Source organism: Canis lupus, chromosome X, assembly GCF_003254725.2.
Source record: "Canis lupus dingo isolate Sandy chromosome X, ASM325472v2, whole genome shotgun sequence".
Classification (NCBI taxonomy): Eukaryota; Metazoa; Chordata; class Mammalia; order Carnivora; family Canidae; genus Canis; species Canis lupus.
This window is the reverse complement of record NC_064281.1, coordinates 14,788,452-14,806,083: the sequence shown is the minus strand read 5'-3', so window position 1 is coordinate 14,806,083 and position 17,632 is coordinate 14,788,452. Positions and strand designations below refer to the sequence as shown.

Here is a 17,632-nt window from a genome sequence, read left to right as displayed (position 1 = left end):
TGAAGGATTACATCTCAGTGGAGCTCTTAAAAGTATAGTGATGAATTCAGAAAGAAGAGTATGATCTGCTTAAAAAAGCAAGTCACTTTTTATGTATATAAGGGACAATATCATCTATGCTGCATGTTCATTGCCACTTTGGTGAACACTCTGATTACCTACCTGCTCCCATTCATGCTTTGTTAACTGTTCAGAAAGGGATCCATTTGTTTTGACTTCCCGAGGTATAATAGTTGTATTTATCTTATTTTTCTTCAAGTCATTATTGTGGTCTTCATTTAAGGGAATTGGTGACATCAGCACAGATTTCATCTATAAAACAAATTCACACTGTAGCCAAACTCTTATGTTTCATGCGCTGCATGCAGAAACTTCCCTGCCAGTTGCCACTCTGTCCATGTAGCCATGCCTCAACCTGATGAAGAACACGTGTTTTTCAAGGCCACTTGGGATCAGGATACTTTGCCCAGCTTCCCCCTCAAGTACCACAGCACCATTTTCTCCTAGGAGCCCTGCCAGCCATCCATTCTCACATCCCTTGCCGGAGAGTTTAAATAATACTAAATCAGAGTCTTAATCTTCTAGAATCTTCCTTCTCTTTCCCTCTGCAATGACAACTCCCCAACCTTACAAAATGTCTTTAATGAAAACTAAAATAAATAAAACAAAACAAAATGCCTTTAATGAAACTAGAAGGAAGTCGTCATCAGGTTCCTCCAACCCCACTCCCTGCCCCCATTAACAATCATACCATAACAGCAGGTATAAACCAGGAAGCATGGTCATCCCTACACTTAGAGGGTCCTAAGGGATGGGAAAGTGGAGAAAATGGGAAAGTTATAAAATTGGACTTGAAAATCTTTTTTTTTTTCTTTTGAAAATCTTCTTCTATTTTATTTATTTACTTACTTACTTGAGAGGGCAAGTGCAAGCAGGGAGGAAGGCAGAGGGAGAGGGAGGAGCAGACCCCCTGCTGAGTAGGGAGCCCCTGGGACTCTGGGATCGTGACCCAAGCTGAAGGCAGACACCCAACCAACTGAGCCACCTAGACACCTCGAAAATCTACTTTTATTTTTCATTTGGTAGAGTTCCAAAGGCTTAAACCTTTGCTACAGTTCAATTATATTTAATACAACAAATATGTGCTACCAATTTAACTTCACTCTGGGAGGGAGAGAAGACACAGAAGTACACAAGTCAAATTTCTATCTTTAAAACCAGGCTTCTGAGTAGGTGGAACGATGATCCCAAAAGGGGTGAAATTTGAGGTTTCCTAGGAAAATTCCTGGCCCAAAAACTTCTCTCCAGGGGGTGTCTTGGTGACTAAAATTCAAACTTCAGGGATGCCTGGGTGACTCACTGGTTGAGTGCCTACCTTCAGCTTGGGGTGTGATACTCAGAGTCCCGATTCAGGCTCCCTGCAGGGAACCTGCTTCTCCCTCTGCCTGTGTCTCTACCTCTCTCTGTGTGTCTCTCATGAATAAATAAATAAAAGCTTTAAAAATAAAATAAAATTCAAACTTTAGTTCCAAGTATCAGGAAAGAGGAAAGAGTTGGAGGAGAGAGCTCCATGTTCTGAGCTTACTCTCTGCTGTTTTCTCCACCCAGGTAATTATATTTAAACCTCCTAACAATTCATTATGGTGAGTATTTTTAGCTTTCATGCACAGGTGCAGAAACTGAGGCTTAGAAAACTTTAGTACCTTGCCCAGTCACCCAGCCAGGAAGTGGCAGAAGTAGAAAGTAAAGCTGGCTGTGTCTGTCCAATGACAGAGCCTCGTGGAGTTTACTAGGTCAAGGTGGCTCTCACCTTTTGGTCTCCACAGAGATAGTGATGGGCATTCTGGAGACATGCATTTTTTTTTTTTTTTTGAGTAGGCTCCATGCCCAGCATGGAACCCAACACGGGGCTTGAACTCAGGACACAGATCAAGACCTGGGCTGAGACCAAGAGTCAGACGCTTACCTGACTGAGCTACCCAGGCACTCCAAGACATGCTCTTAATGTCTCAAAAAGCTCTAGAGAGGGCTGGGTGCTCCGGCTCACTTCAGAAAAGGAAAGTTTTCAATCTGATCAATTGGTAGTGGCTGCCATGGCTGATTAGTGCTGTTGTCACAGGGTGGGTGATGGTAGAGTGTAGTGTTCCTGCCATGTGCTTGCCAATATTTGACTGACAAAAACATCATGTTCCCTTGCTCTTGGCTAGAATCACATCCACTTGTTTTGTTAACACTGACTATCTTGTGTTGATCAAAATGTTTTACTGGCTTGACTATTTGCTGATATCATGAAAAAGGTGCCATAGCACCCTGCCTTAAAGGTAGGGTGACCTTAAAATTTATTGCAATTGGAGCATTTCTGAGAGTAAAGGGAGGCACTATTAATAAATACACCAGGACAACAGGTGCAAGCCAGGAGAGATGGTCATGGTTGGGTGAGGTTGGGGAGGAGATATGTAAGATCACCACAGAATTGGGAAAGGGCTTGTAAAGAAGTTTCTATCCAGTTTTGTCTTAGGTCTTCCCTGCTTTGGTCTTAAATCTCTTAGGAGGTATCCAACCAACACTGATGAAGTATTTACTACATCTTAGATGCTGGAGTTAAAGCAGTGAATTAGAGAAGCAGGGGAGGATAGTAAACAGTACCCCAATTCTTTACTCAGTGCTGGTAACTGTTATGTAGGACCTGTACAAGGAGTGTGAGAGCATATAAGGGGACCTGATCTAGTCTGGAGGTCATGGAAGGCTTTCCAGAGGAAGGGTACATTTAAGCTGATATTAAAAGGAGGAAAAGTTAGCAATAATACCATCTTTCATATGTATGTAAAGATATAAGGGCTCCAGAGATGAGGTGAAAAGGAGTCACATTTCTGTCTGTATCAAAATGATTTCCAGGGATCCCTGGGTGGCGCAGCGGTTTGGCGCCTGCCTTTGGCCCAGGGCGCGATCCTGGAGACCCGGGATCGAATCCCACGTCAGGCTCCCGGTGCATGGAGCCTGCTTCTCCCTCTGCCTATGTCTCTGCCTCTCTCTCTCTCTGTGTGACTATCATAAATAAATAAAAATTAAAAAAAAAAATGATTTCCAGCTCTAAACTCTACTTGCCAAGATTGGTTGGAAGTTGACTATCAGTCTTGAGGGGTAAGGGCTCAGGTTTCTCACTAGGACTGTATGAGATCATCTGGTTCCAGAGCTGCTATTGGTCTTTGTGCTCACATGGGATCTCCTATGCCCCCGGTCTGGGGGCTTTGGCTGGGCTCTGGTACCGGATGAAAGATAATTCCAGTCACTCTGCAAGGCCCAGCCAAAGGAGCCCCTTACTAAGTATGGGAGCTTTATAGGCCACACACAGCCTCTTTCCTGAGCCATTCTATACAGGTTCTTGCTCTGCTTCTGTTGTATTCAATATGATTCTCAGTTTAAACTATTTCCCCCTCAAAATACCCTGAGCCATTGGAGTATAAGAGAAGACATATCAATCCAGAAATAAATTGCTATACGATTCCATCTATATGAGGCACCCAAAGTCGTCAAATTCAGAGACAGAAAGTAGAATAGTGGTCAGCAGGGGCTAGGGAGAGGGGAGAGTGGAGAGTTGTTGCTTAATGGGTAGAGTTTCTTCCCAAAGATGAAAAGTTCTGGAGGTGGATGGTGGGGGTGGCTGCATGACAGTGTGAATGCACTTAATGCCACTGAACTGTACACTTAAAAACGGTTAAAGTGGTAAATTTTATGTTATGGATATTTTACTGCAATATTAATTAGAAATTTTAGTTTTTAAAAATCAGGATCTTTCACTTTTAGAAACTATATGAAATGCCAACACTTCCTCATTTTCCACTTTCATCGTGAAAAGTCTATTTTCCATATTTAGAGGTTATCCATTCAGTTCTTTATCTTGCAATCATAGGTTTTCTTTAAATGTGTACTAACTTTTGCAGTTACAACTAAATGCAAATGAATACAAAATAATGAATGAAAGAGGACTAGGGATGCCTGGGTGGCTCAGCGGTTGAGCGTCTACCTTTGGCTCAGGTCATGATCCCCAGGGTCCTGGGATCAAGACTCTGCATTGGGCTCCCTGCATGGAGTCTGCTTCTCCCTCTGCCTAAGTCTCTGCCTCTCTCTGTGTCTCTCATGAATAAATAAATAAAATCTTAAAAAAAAAAGAGGGCTATATCCCCTCATAAAATTCTGAGACAAGATTTATGTAAATATCGCCTCTTACTTTGTTTCTTTCTATACGGTGGAGTAAGTTCAAGTCTGTGGACTCTGATATACCACCATGGATGACCAGGATTTCACTGTCAATGATTGTACCAATTGGGAGCCAGGTATAGACATCTTCCAAGATTTGTAAGATTTTTTTCCCATGTATCTGTAAGTAAAAACTTGAGTAAGTTTTGTTTTTCTGGTAAATTCAAGTTTATCACAAAAAGCAACAATTTTCATGCCACACAAAGGAAGTCAGCATGGAGTCACTAACCCATCAGCATGAATTAATGCTGTTCTTTTATTCTATGTTTGTCTATCTGTTTGTTTATTCTATATTTTCGATACTTTGACATTTTGGTGCCTTGCAGACCCTGGAGGAGAGATTGTCCTCCCACGGCTAGCTAATTCCTAAAAATCATAGATGATTTGCCTTTCATATGCAGATGAGAGGGCCTTTCACATGCAAACGAAACAATCCAGAGCCCACACTCCCAACCACCTCCTTTATCGGGCTTTGGCATGCCAGGCCACCATTCCCTAGCCTTAATCACCCCACAGCCAGGTACCCAGACAACTAATGACAGCCCTTATGTCCCAGAGAGCTCCTGAAATTGTTCAAACTAGCCAATCCTAAACTACTTACACTGCCTCCACAGAAACCAAAACAAAGGCTCTTGCCCACATTTTCCCCTCTTTCCTTCTGCCTTCTGACCAATCCTGGTGCTTCCCGCGGCCCACGGTGTGATGTGCTGTGCTAAGGCACAGTGAGTAAAAATCTCTTCCTTTACCATGGTCATTTCTGTATTTGTATGTCTTACCATAAAACAAATCCTGGGTACCTTTAAAACAATAGAATATGTTTTATCTGTGCTAAAACTTACACAAAAGTCACAATGAAAAGGCTTGGTTTAGTCCAGGAAGAAAATTAGGCCTCTATCACAGCCAGGGCTTCCTGCTGTGCTTTTATTTTACATGTAAGGAGTCTGACTAGTTTACCCATCACTCTTCCTGAAGGCTCTTTTTTTGTAGTTCTAGCATAAACAGCAAAAAGAATGCGTTAAGAAAAAAAGTATGACTCTTACCTTATATTTGTGCAAAATTTCTTTTGTGAAGCCATACCTGAAAAAAACAATATTATTTAAACTAGTTAAATGCTGATAACTTCTACTTAACGTGAGTCACGCCAAAAGAGGAACCATTGACATTTCACTATCACAAGTATCAAGAACTCAAGAAACTAGAGTTTAGTTGAAACTGACTATTACTTACCCAACTCTTTGCTAGGCATGATGGAAAAGAACAAAAACAGCCAATGACATCATCCCTACTCGGAAGGAGCTTATAGTATAGTTGGAGAAAGAAGATAAATTTTCATGAAACAATTACAAGGCAACTTAAGAAATATGTGCTAGGTATAGGATGTGTGGATGCTGCAAGTACTCAGAGAAGTGTGCTGTGGCAGCTGGGGGAAGCTGTGTGGGAGAATGCTTTTCATGTAGATAGAATTTCTCAGACATCCTAAATCTTACAGTAAATGAATGAAGGCGCGGGAAGGGGTGATGGGGGAAGAGACTGAACAGAGACAAAGAAAAGCCTAGAAGACAACAAGTTGCCCCTTTATACTCTCCCTGATAGAGTTCATGTAATAGTATTCAAGATTTTAATAGAAAGAGTCAGAAATTTTCATGCCTGAATAGCAATCACTAAGGGAGCTTTAACGATGGAAATTTTTTTTATTACTTTTCCTTGCCTTAGGGTAATAACACATATTCTTAAGGCCCAATATGGGGAAGTCAGAATATAGAATACTTATTCCAAGTTTCCATGCAAATCACATCACGTCAGGCTTCTACAATGTAATGTTATGTTTTCTGAGATTAATTCAGTCCTGTGCTCACCAGAGATGTCTATGTTGTTAAATCCAATGGGCACCTTGCAGTCTTCATCTTTCTTGCCCTCTCTGAAGCATTAAATATGGTTGACTACATCATCCTTCTGGAAAACTTTTCTTCTCTTGGATTCTGTGACAATAAACCCTCTTGGTTTTCCTTGTATCTTTCTGGGTATTCTAAATCTCCTTTGCAAGTTTTTCTCTGCCTAGCCTTGAATGGTGGCATTCCTTCAGATTCTGTCCTAGGCCCTCTTCTCCCCTCCCTTTCTCTCTTGGCAACCTCATCCTTGCCTAGGGCTTTGGGTACTATCTATGTGCCAATATTGCAGGACAATGCTGCAGGCCACACGGTATTTCTGAGCTCTGGACACATACACTCAACTACCTAAAAAGCACTTCAAATCACCTTACCTCAAAATGAACTTTACCATTCTCTCATCCCAACCTTTTCCTCTTATCATGTTCCCAATATCAGTGAGCAATGCCAATGTACTCCCAAATTCAAGCCAGGAACCTAGAGGTTATCTTTGATTCTGTCCTCTTTCAAGTCCCCCATATCACATTACTAAGCTTTAAGCCATCATTGCCTAAATTCCTCTTGAATCTGTCTACTTCTTTGAATCTCCATCCCTACCACCTTGGTCTAGGCGAGAATCCATCATCTATCTCTTTAACTACCTCCTAATTGGCCTCCCACATTCAAATATTCCTTCCTGCTGCATTTTAAAACACAAATTTTATGATACTCTTTTATGATTATTTTTGATGTCCTTAGAAAAAAGTCCAAATTCCTTTGCATGATCCAACCATTTCTTATGTCTCCAGCCCTATTAGGGACCAACCTGTACCTCAGTCTGTGCTTCTACCCTCCTAAAATTCTTTCATATCTAAAAAGTCTTGTCTCAGGCTCTGCATAAGTTGTCCCCTCACTGTAGAATACCATTTCTCACCCACCACCATGGCCCTCCCTGAATTGCCTAATTCATTCTCAGGTGTCAGGCTAATACCATAGTTCTATGAGAGAACCTTCTATTACCCCCCAGACAAGTTAGGTCCTCACTTTATAAGCTCATAACACTGTTCAACATAAGTCTTTCCTGCTAGATGTAAACTCTGTGAGGGCAGGGGCCATGTCTCCTTCATTCTATTACAGACATTAGATAAATATGATCGGCTAATTAAATAAATGAAAGGATAAGTGGCATGCCAAAATAAAAGTATTAAGTTACACATTATATATAAGGGACATCTGATAACAGTCTGGAATTTTTTTTATCATAGTCTTAGCATCTACTTCCATACCTGAAAATTAGAACTGAATGTCTATACTCTTGCCGGGGGTGGAGTGAAACTGCCCAAAGACAAAACTAATCAGTTGCTGAGCTTTATCAAGGCACCCAAAAACCTAGAACTAAAAGCATGAGACACGTCATGCCTTCTACTGCCCTAGAGCAAACTGGTAAAGGAGGGGTGAAGGAAGAAGAAAGAAGGGCAAGGGGAACATTTATCATTGACTGTGCCTTTCAGCAAAATTTGGGAAACCATTTAACCAATCTTTATTCCTCAAATCTCCAGTGAGTCAGATAGTTGAAATGCTACGTTACAGCTGTTCTCAAATATGTTTATGAACAGCTATGCCAGAAGCAATCACTATGTCGTAAAAAATACACACATCAGTGAAAAACACAGTACTAGTTTCTGAGACAACATCTGAGGCAAGCCAAAAGAGTAGCAACAGAATGATCTCATCTGAGCCTGCTCATAAAACCTACCACACCCCCAAAGCTGGCCTAACACATCCACCCAGGAGACAATTTGGCCTGTGATGAGAGGCATGGGAGGAAGAGAAAGAACATAATAGAAGGGAGAAACAAGGAAAGAACTGGAAGAAAAGATAGGAAGAAGACTGAGTTGGTAAACAGAGGTAAGACTTGAAATGTCCTTTGAGATTCTCCTCATCCACACTTCTCTCCACTCACCTCTAACTCTCTGCTAGGAATTAAACATAGCAGTACTTTTCAGTATGAGAAACAAAAAGAGGAAATCTAAAGGCCTAGGTTACCTCAGATTCATCATAAAATCTTCATGGTTCCCTCTGTTCAAGTGCAGGTCATTGGGGTAGACAAGAAAACTCACAAACAGGATCATTAGGATCTCTATGGAATGTTTTCCTCGATCTACAAAATCACCATTAAAAATATATGTGTTGCTCCCTGAGGGGAGACCATTCTGCGGAAGGAGAGGGGGAAAAACAAGCAGTTAAAAGAATGTACTTTTAAAAGTAAGGCTTTGTACTCCATGTCCCTGCAGATATGGAGAAAAGAGGCTCAGTCAGTTCCTCCACTGAGAAAAATCTGCTCACTAACTTGAGCTGGTTTTACTCTGTCAGGGCAGGCATTTCCTGCAAGGGACCTTGGAAGTGAAACATTAGCTTGGATAGGAAGATTGGGGGTGGGGGGGATGGTGATTGCTTATTCTACTCATTACCTACTATGAGTTTTCTCTGAAAGGGGCTGATTTTTGTCCTATCAAAAATAGCTAACTTGGGCAGCCCAGGTGGCTCAGCAGTTTAGTGCCGCCTTCAACCCAAGGCATGATCCTGGAGACCTGGGATCCAGTCCCATGTCAAGCTTCCTGCATGGAGCCTGCTTCTCTCTCTGCCTGTGTCTCTGCCTCTCTCTCTCTCTCTCTCTTTCTCTCTCTCTGTCTCTCGTGAATAAATAAAATCTTAAAAAAAAAATAGCTAACCTTATCTCTTCCTTCTCCCTCGAAAGGAAGGAAATGTCCACCCAAGCAAGAACACTGAACCCAGCACCAAAAGTCTTTCATTCTAAGAGGCCCAACATTTAACTTCTTTGGGTGGTGAATCCATCAATTTACAAAAAAGGGATGACACTATATCCACCCCCATCCCTGGATCAAACAAGTGAATGGATATGAAAATAACCAGCAAAGTGTAAGGTACCATGGGACTGTGAGCAGGGCTAATATAGTACCAGTACCCTCTGATACAATTGTACCAGGTGTTGGTAGCTGGCAGATATTGTGACTGCTTACTGACTAGGCCATATAAGTTGTTAAATATTTTGATTATCATTCCTGAGTATGAGATATTACTTTTAAATATAGTATAGTAGGAAAAAAGAATTGGAATCAGGACAAAGGTTTGGTCTTTATAACAGCTATTGATTCATTTACTTGTGTACTACTAAACTCTAAGACAAAACAAACATGCCAGACCCACCAGGCATATCATATCATGCCTGGTAGGGAATGGTCAAGTACATTTTTATTGCATAGTAAAATAAATTCAAATGTTTAAAAAATACATTACAAAGAAAAAAATTTAAACACTCCTATATCCAAATGTATGTCCCCTTTCAAAAAAGTTACCTTCAAGAAATGTTATATTAATCGTTTTCAAACTATTTTCAAATTCTTTTTTAGATTTCAAACTACAAAAGAAAATCTTATTATCTTATATTCACCATTCTAGTAATTATATATATTTTAAATTATTCATATCAACATAGTAGAAATAGTTGAAAAAATATATAATACAGGTTGCAACATATAACCCAGAGATTCCACAAATCATCATGCAATGTAACATTTTCTGAAGACAACTGGAAACAAACAAGCAAGCAAGCAAGCAAGCAGTAGTATAGTGTTGTGGGCCAGATATAAGACTTATTTGCTAGTCCAGCTCCACTATTACCCATGTGTCCTTGGGTAAATTACTTAATCTTTATGAGCTGTAGTTCATGAGATAATAACTTCCATACTTAACATACAGGGCTATTTTGGAACTCGAATGAGACTGTATGTATAAAATTGCATGAACACCATGAAGCACCATATAAATTAGAAAATTCATTTTATTATGACCTCCATGTTTTTTCTAATTTTAAGATCCCATTATTTTATATTTTCTTAGACATTAATTCATGTAACTTTATCACATTGGACTTAAATAGTGTGAGCCAGTTGCAAAATATAGCCTATTGCTTATCAAAACTTAAAGAAATAAAGAAGGGTTCCACATCTCTGATACTCTTCCTTCCCCCAGCCTTCAGCCGGCTGGGATGAGTAAACCAGAGGAATCTGAGGGATGTTAGAGGCTATAGACTTTCTTGGGATTCCAGGCCTGAAGGGGGCTAGAGGAGCAGCAGTAGAGAGCTCTGGGGTCAGAACATGGAAGAAGTAGGCCTGAGGAGATCTGTGCACCCCTTGATTAAGGGGAGACCCTGACTCAAAGCGTGAGTGTGGTCCTGGTTTGGGGGAGAGGGAGCTGGATCTTACTAGAAGTGTAGGGAACTACTTCTCTATTTCTGAAGCTAATAGAAAACTAACATTTGCATCTGGAGATACCTAGGAACATAGAGACTTCCTCTCATACTCTTGATGTAGGAGTAGCAACTGTTGTGCCTTTATAGAGAGGCTTAATCTAGCTTAAGCAGAGAATAGAAAATGAAAATAACCTAGTATTCAAGGGGATCTAGTAAACAGAGAGAGGCAGACCAATCAGATCTGCTAAAGTTCTATCTCCTAATGAGGTAGAATTATTGGAGGACAATTTTATTTAAAAAATGAGAGGACCATAAGATAAAGAACAAAATATTAATAATTCTTGGCATTTAGTGTGTTATTCAAATTTAAAATAGCAATAGATTAGAGCTAATTAAAAAAGTGATTGGAAAATACATTATTGACCTGGAAGAGCAAACAGATGAAAAATCTCTCACACAGATTATAAAGCAAAATGATGGAAATCATAAGGAATGAGTAAGAAATTAGAGTTCAGAGCCAAGAGAGCTAATATGCCAATAATCATTCCAGAATCAGGAAAAAGGAACAGATGGAGAAGAGGTAATAATTACATAAATAAGAGAGGGAGATTTCTATGATTAAAAAGAGACTTCAGCCTGAAGTTCGAAAGAGTTCCCGAATCCTATGCACAATTGGTAGGTGGAAAAATACCCCTATTACCTAAGTCTTAGAAACTGCTAGACAGAAAGAGCAAGTTACAAAGGGAAAAGAATCATCCTGGCATTAGAATTCTAAGATGCAGTAGTGGGAGGTAGAAGATAGTTTAATAAATCTACAAATTAAAGAGAGAAAAGGCCGATGAACCAAGAATTCTATATTGGCCAAAACATCATTAACTTCTTAGGGTGATAGATAATATTTGCAGATATGTAAAGGATCCAATACCAGCAACAACATAGATGATCATCAGGGTGAAAGAAAGACATATGTGAGTATGTAGTGATCTAATACCACAAAAGCAATGAACACGTATTGAATGCTTGTTATATGCTAGACACAGTTTTAGGTGCTAGAAATACAGAAATAAATAACACGAAGTCCCTGCATTCAAGGAGTGTGCATTCAGAGAATGTAGCACCTTCATGCCTCATAGAGGAAAACACTCAAGAAAATATTCTAATGAAATAACAGCTAGGGAAAGACCCAAGAGGAAAGAATATAGAATACAGATGTGAACAATGAACAATGAACCTTCCAATATATAATTAAACTTAAATATAAATCAATAGTGATGGGGTACCTGGGTGGCTCACTGGTTGAGCATCTGCCTTTGGCTCAGGTCATGATCCCAGGGTCCTGGGATTGATGGAGTCCGGCATCAGGCTCCCCAGGGGGAGCCTGCCTCTCCCTCTGTCTATGTTTCTGCCTCTCTCTGTGTCTTTCATGAATAAATAAATAAAATCTTTAAAAAAAATCAATAGTGATAATGTGGAACTTGTATTTAAGTACTAAGCAAGGCTTCTAGAAATAGAAGAGACATACTATGAAGAAAAACCTAATAATGGTCAAGAACTAAAAATATGGCCCGTGGAGTAACTAGAATTTATAGGGGAAGTTAGGGGAGAAAAGCAAATTCTCCACAAATTTCATCTCAATGGGGGACATATATGGAAAGTGTGAAAATAAATACATTTATCTTATTGCAGGAGAGAGAGGATAATGGTGGAAGAATAAAGTTATAGCTGTTTGTGAAATATACACATACATTACTTATCAGAAATGTCAGGAATGGGAAGAGAACCACCAATGAATGGAAACGCACAGTAAAAACACCAAAGAAAACTTCACCAAAACAGCAAAAAGAAGAGGGAGAAGATGAAACAAAGTGAAGTAAATAGTAAGCAAAGTAAAATAGAAGAAAAATTTTCAAAAATATCTGTTGTTATACTATATGTGATTGGGTAAATTCTCCCATTAAAATAACAAGATCACTAGACTACATGAAAATACAAAACTCAGTTATACATAGTTTGTGAGAAATACACATTAAAAAATAGGTAAAGAGAGGTTGAAAACAAGGTAAATACAACAAAGAGAAAACAAAAATGTAAATATTGATACTAGACAGTGGAATTTAAGATTAAAAGTGCTAAACATGATCACAAAGCAACCATACATAATAAAACACACTTATGAAGAAGATATAATTCATGAACTTGTAATCAATAAACAAAAGTACAAGTTTTTGCTTCATATATTTAACTACTATAGATGCAAGAAGAAACTTTAAAAATACCAACACAAATGCAAAATTCAGATTAAATTATTGGTTCAAAATAATGACTACAAATTCTTGACACTCCCTTTAAAGGTGAAGCCTAATTTGCCTCTTCTCAGATGTGGGTTGGATTTAGTGATTTGTTTCTAATGAATTAAAAAAAGAAAAAAGCAGGAGTGATAATGTGCAACTTTGGAGACTAAGTCATAAGAGACACTGCAGCTTCCTGCCTGCTCTCTCTTCTGCATCCCTCGCTCTGGGGAAAGCCAGCTGCTATGTCATGAGACTACCCAAGTACCCTATAGAGAGGCCCATGTGGCTGTTCTGCCAATAACCAGTGAGGAACCGAAATGCTGAGCCTGCAGCCAGGTGAGTTAGCAATCTTGGAAATGGGTCCTTGAGCCCCAGTCAACCTTTCAGATGACTGCAGCTCTGGTCAATAGTTTGACTGCCACTTCAGGAGAGACCCTAAGCCAAAACCATTCAGCTAAGCTGCACTCAAATTTCTGACCCACAGAAACTGGGAGATACTAAATGTTTCTAGTTTTAAACCACTAAGTTAAAAAAATAAATAAATAAAAATAAAAAAAGATAAAATAAAATAAATAAACCACTAAGTATTGGGGTAACTTGTTACACAGAAATATATACTATACATATTTAGACAGATGTATCAGAAACTAAATATGTGGAAATACTGAATATTAATCAATGAACTTAATTTAATAGGTAGATATAGAAAGAACTTTACATCCTACAAATAGAGTACAATTAATTTTTCATATGTCCAAGGAGACTTTATGAGAATCAGTCATGTACTTGATTTCAAAGAAATCCTGAAGAAATTCAAAATAATGGACATTTCATAGGATATGAAATTCTCATATCATAATCCAATAAAGTTTGAAATAAATAATAAAAATATGATTCAAAGAATTCTAGCTTCTTTAATTAAGATCCTTGGAAATTAGAAATTATCATCTTAATAAGCATTAAATCAAAGAGAAAATTAAAAGCAAAATTACAAGTTTGATAGAAGGCTCAATTAAAACTAAAATTAGAAAAGATGTATAGGGAGGCACCTAGGTGGCTCAGTCAGTGGAGCGTCCAACTCTTGGTTTCAGCTCAGGATGTGATCTTATGAGTCATGAGATTGAGCTACATCAAGATCCCGCTGAATGGGGGGGGTCTGTTCAACTAGAGATTCTCTTCCCATGCCCCTCCTCCCACTTGTTCTCTCTTGCTCTCTCAAGTAAATAAATAAATCTTAAAAAAAAAAAAAGATGTGTAGCTTTAAATGCTTTTATTATTAGACAAGATGCACATGAAAGACTTCATCTCAGGAAATTAGAAAAAGAACAATAAAGTCAATCAAATAAAGATAAAGACTGAAATTAATGAAATAGAAAGCAAACCAAAAAAATGTACAAATCTTAAAGATGATTCTTTGAAAGAACCAATAAAACTGATAAACTCATCATGAGACTGATTGAGAATAAGTGATAAAAGAGAGAATTAAAAAATATGTAAGATTAGGGGTGCCTGACTGGCTCACCAGTAGACCATGTGACTCTTGATATCGCGGTTGTGAGTTTGAGCCCCACGTTGAGTGTAGAGATTACTTAAAAATAAAATCTTTTGGGAGGCAGCCTGGGTGGCTCAGCGGTTTGGCGCTGCCTTCAGCCCAGGGCGTGATCCTGGAGACCTGGGATTGAGTCCCACATCGGGCTCCCCACATGGAGCCTGCTTCTCCCTCTGCCTGTGTCTCTGCCTGTGTCTCTGCCTCTCTCTCTCTCTGTGTCTCTCATGAATAAATAAAATCTTAAAAAAATAATAATAATAAAATAAAATCTTTTTTTAAAATATAAAAAAAGATTTGGGGTGCCTGGGTGGCTCAGTCAGTTAAATGTCTGCCTTTGGCTCAGGTCATGATCTCAAAGTCCTGGGATCCAGCCCCGCACAGGCTCTTAGTTCAGCAGGGGGTCTGCTTGTCCTTCTTGTGTGCAACCAGCTGCAGAGCTTATCTGAGAACTGAATCTCCTAGTACTAACCACACTGGGGAATACATGAGGTCCTGACTGATTGACTCCTGACTACAGTGTTCTCCAGATATAGCTCTTCCACTCCCCCTCGAGTTAATAGACTATTCTTTTACCCTTTGAAGTAAACATGTTTTTCTCTGCTTCCCAAAGTTAATCATTCCTATAGCTAATCTGCTAGCTCTCTTAATAAAACCTGAAGGAGACAAAGCCTTGGGGTCCAAGTCTGAGTGTGAGTCGGAGTCTCGGTCCCCCTGTCCCTCAGGTTAAAATTCAGTGAGACTTCGAGTCTTTCTTCATATCGTCGCCTCCAACTATCCTGGCTCAATGGCATCTTCTCCCTCTGTGCTCTCTCTCTCTCTCTCTCTCATGTGTGTGCATGCTTTCTCTCAAATAAACAAAATCTTTCTAAAAAATTTAAAAATCTGTAAGATTAAAGAGTGGAAAAAATACATAAAGACACAGAGAAGTAGATAAAATAATTATATATATGCAAAACAATATAATATCAACATCTATGGCAATGTACTTTTACTGTCTAGGGAAATGGAGGGTTTCCCTAAAAATAAGAAACTATCAGAACTGATTCAAAAGAAGTAGAAACCTTGAACAGTACATCTCCCTGTGGCTTTCTAGCAGAACTCTATCTCAATTTTCAGGAGCAAATAGTTTTAATGTTATTTAAACCAATGATTCTCATCCTTGGCTGCATATCAGAATCATGTGAGGGGCTTTTTTATTTTTAAATATTTTATTTCTTTATTAATGACAGACAGAGAGAGAGGCAGAGACACAGGCAGAGAAAGAAGCAGGCTCCATGCAGGGAGCCCAATGTGGGTCTCCAGGATCACGCCCTGGGCCAAAAGGAGGCACTCAACCACTGAGCCACCCAGGCGTCCCATGTGAGGGGCTTTTAAAAGTTCCTAGGTATCCATCAGAGTCTCTGGGAGTAGGACTCACATATCAGTATTTTTTCCCCACAATTCCTTGGGTATTTATAATGTCAAGTTTGAGAATCAAGGCCTTTAATTATTCCAAACCACAGAAAAAGATGAAAATCTTTTCAATTCACTTCATGAAACTAGCATAACCTTAATATCAAAAATATAAGAAGCATTCAGTATTTTAAAATTATATTTGGATAGTAAACAGGTTTTCCACTGTGATGACAAATCTTCTTGTATTAGAACTTCTCACCGCCAGTTAAACCAAACTTTATAGGTATTTCACCTCTACCACTGGCAAAGAATAATGAATTCCTTCAATCAAACCTAATTTTAAGCCAAAATAGTAATGGTCACCTAGGCCATCCACCTTATACAGCACACTTATTAGTCAGTTTTAACCTTTTCAAAAAATGACACATGTTGTCAAAAGACTAAGATTTGTGATAATGAAGCCCATTCAATAGAATAATATGTCACGGTCTCTGAAAGTGACTCTAAAAGGAGTCTTAAATGTATAACTGAACTCCTGATCACAGTTAAGCCTTTCAGAACAGCCACTTCAAAGCAGGCAAGACTTATTTGAATATATCAGATCTGCCCTATTGGTTCAGGATTAGTCATATTACTTGATACAGTATGACTTCAAATACATTTTTGTCTTAGAATAATAAGAAAACTAGAAAATAGATAAGAAGATGAGGAGTTAAGTGTCCTTGTACATAAAGTCTCTAGGGTACATAGGCTTCTGGCTACTGAGATTTGATTGGGTTTCCTTCAAAGAAGCAAAAACTTCTGTTACAACCCATCCTTCACTCAGTTCCAGCAAACCAAACTCTCTGGCTTATTCTGCAGCTGATATACAACAAACTGTCTATGACATGGAAATGAGGTTGACAAATATAGAAAACCCAGGGTAACTACAACTCTGAACAGCATTCAGATGACCTGAAGGGGGAAAAAATAGCAGGCCACAATTAATTAACTTGAATAGAGACAAAAACAAGATGTTTCCCTATATTCTCACCTATTTCCTACTGACGAACTTTTACGATAAACATCTAGACATTATGCCATTTTTTTTTGCACATTTTCCCAAGGCACATCAAACAATAACCTCTGGACCACAGCTCCATATTATTCTAATTTTTATTTCTTTTGCAAACCCTATTTGAGGGATCTGTTCCTCTGATTGCAACATACAGCCTTAATCTCCAAAGAAAAAGAATTGACTACTGTGGCAGCGTGACGTGTATCAGTGATAGAGAAAACAGAAAATATTTAATGATATTCCCAAATGGAAAGTCATGGGCATAGGGGGTGGAGAGCATTAGGGAAAAGAGAAAGAGAAGGAAGACCAGGTGGCATGGCTTCCAAAGGACAGCATTAGTGTGACACTCACAGTGTGAAGAGTTAATTAGCTTCTCTCTGTCCATGTGCACCTCTTTCAGCTTCAGGAGGTCTCTGCTCACAGCATCAATTTAACAAACTAGTTTGCCAATACTTGATCCAAAGTTTCATGCTTTCCATGCAATGGGGAAAAAGCATCTTGAATTTCAGCAAGGCTAATTAAAGCTCTGAATGAAGTATTTCACATTGGTCACTCTAATTAAGCAAAAGTGGCTGATGAAAATTAACCTTTTCAGAAAATAAAATCTAAAAATATAACCTCACTAATGCTATGTAAATTGCTTCACTTGATGGTATTTGAAGCCATATAATGTTGAGATCCCCTTTTAGCAAAGGTCTGCCATGGTTAACAATGTGACACCGGAGGAAAGCATTCATTTCAAACGCAAATAGAATCATAGCTGAAAACATCTAGCTTAGTCTGAAGGTGCTAAATGATACAATTTTTAAGGACAACCAAATATGAAAGGAACCAAAATCTCAACACAAATAATCAAAAGCAATCAAGGGCATGAATCCCATTATTTATTACAGTGCACCACAACAAATGTGTGAAAATAAAATCTCAGATCCTCCAAAACTTTCT

At 38.9% G+C, this 17,632-nt stretch overlaps 1 protein-coding gene across 4 annotated transcripts in view; it reads right to left on the bottom strand.

Annotated features, from left to right (window-relative positions):
- Positions 1-17,632, bottom strand: part of PPEF1 (protein phosphatase with EF-hand domain 1) — a 122,764-nt gene that overhangs the window by 29,878 nt on the left and 75,254 nt on the right. For 3 of the 4 annotated variants that reach the window (XM_025437989.3, XM_025437985.3, XM_025437987.3), the window contains 4 exons: positions 8,169-8,335; positions 5,298-5,334; positions 4,229-4,378; positions 163-312 (listed from right to left, as the gene is read on the bottom strand). In XM_025437989.3, the coding sequence (XP_025293774.1) occupies positions 163-312; positions 4,229-4,378; positions 5,298-5,334; positions 8,169-8,335 (504 nt within the window). The remainder of the gene's footprint in view (positions 1-162; positions 313-4,228; positions 4,379-5,297; positions 5,335-8,168; positions 8,336-17,632) is intronic. The other variant, XM_049107512.1, reaches the window with a different exon arrangement.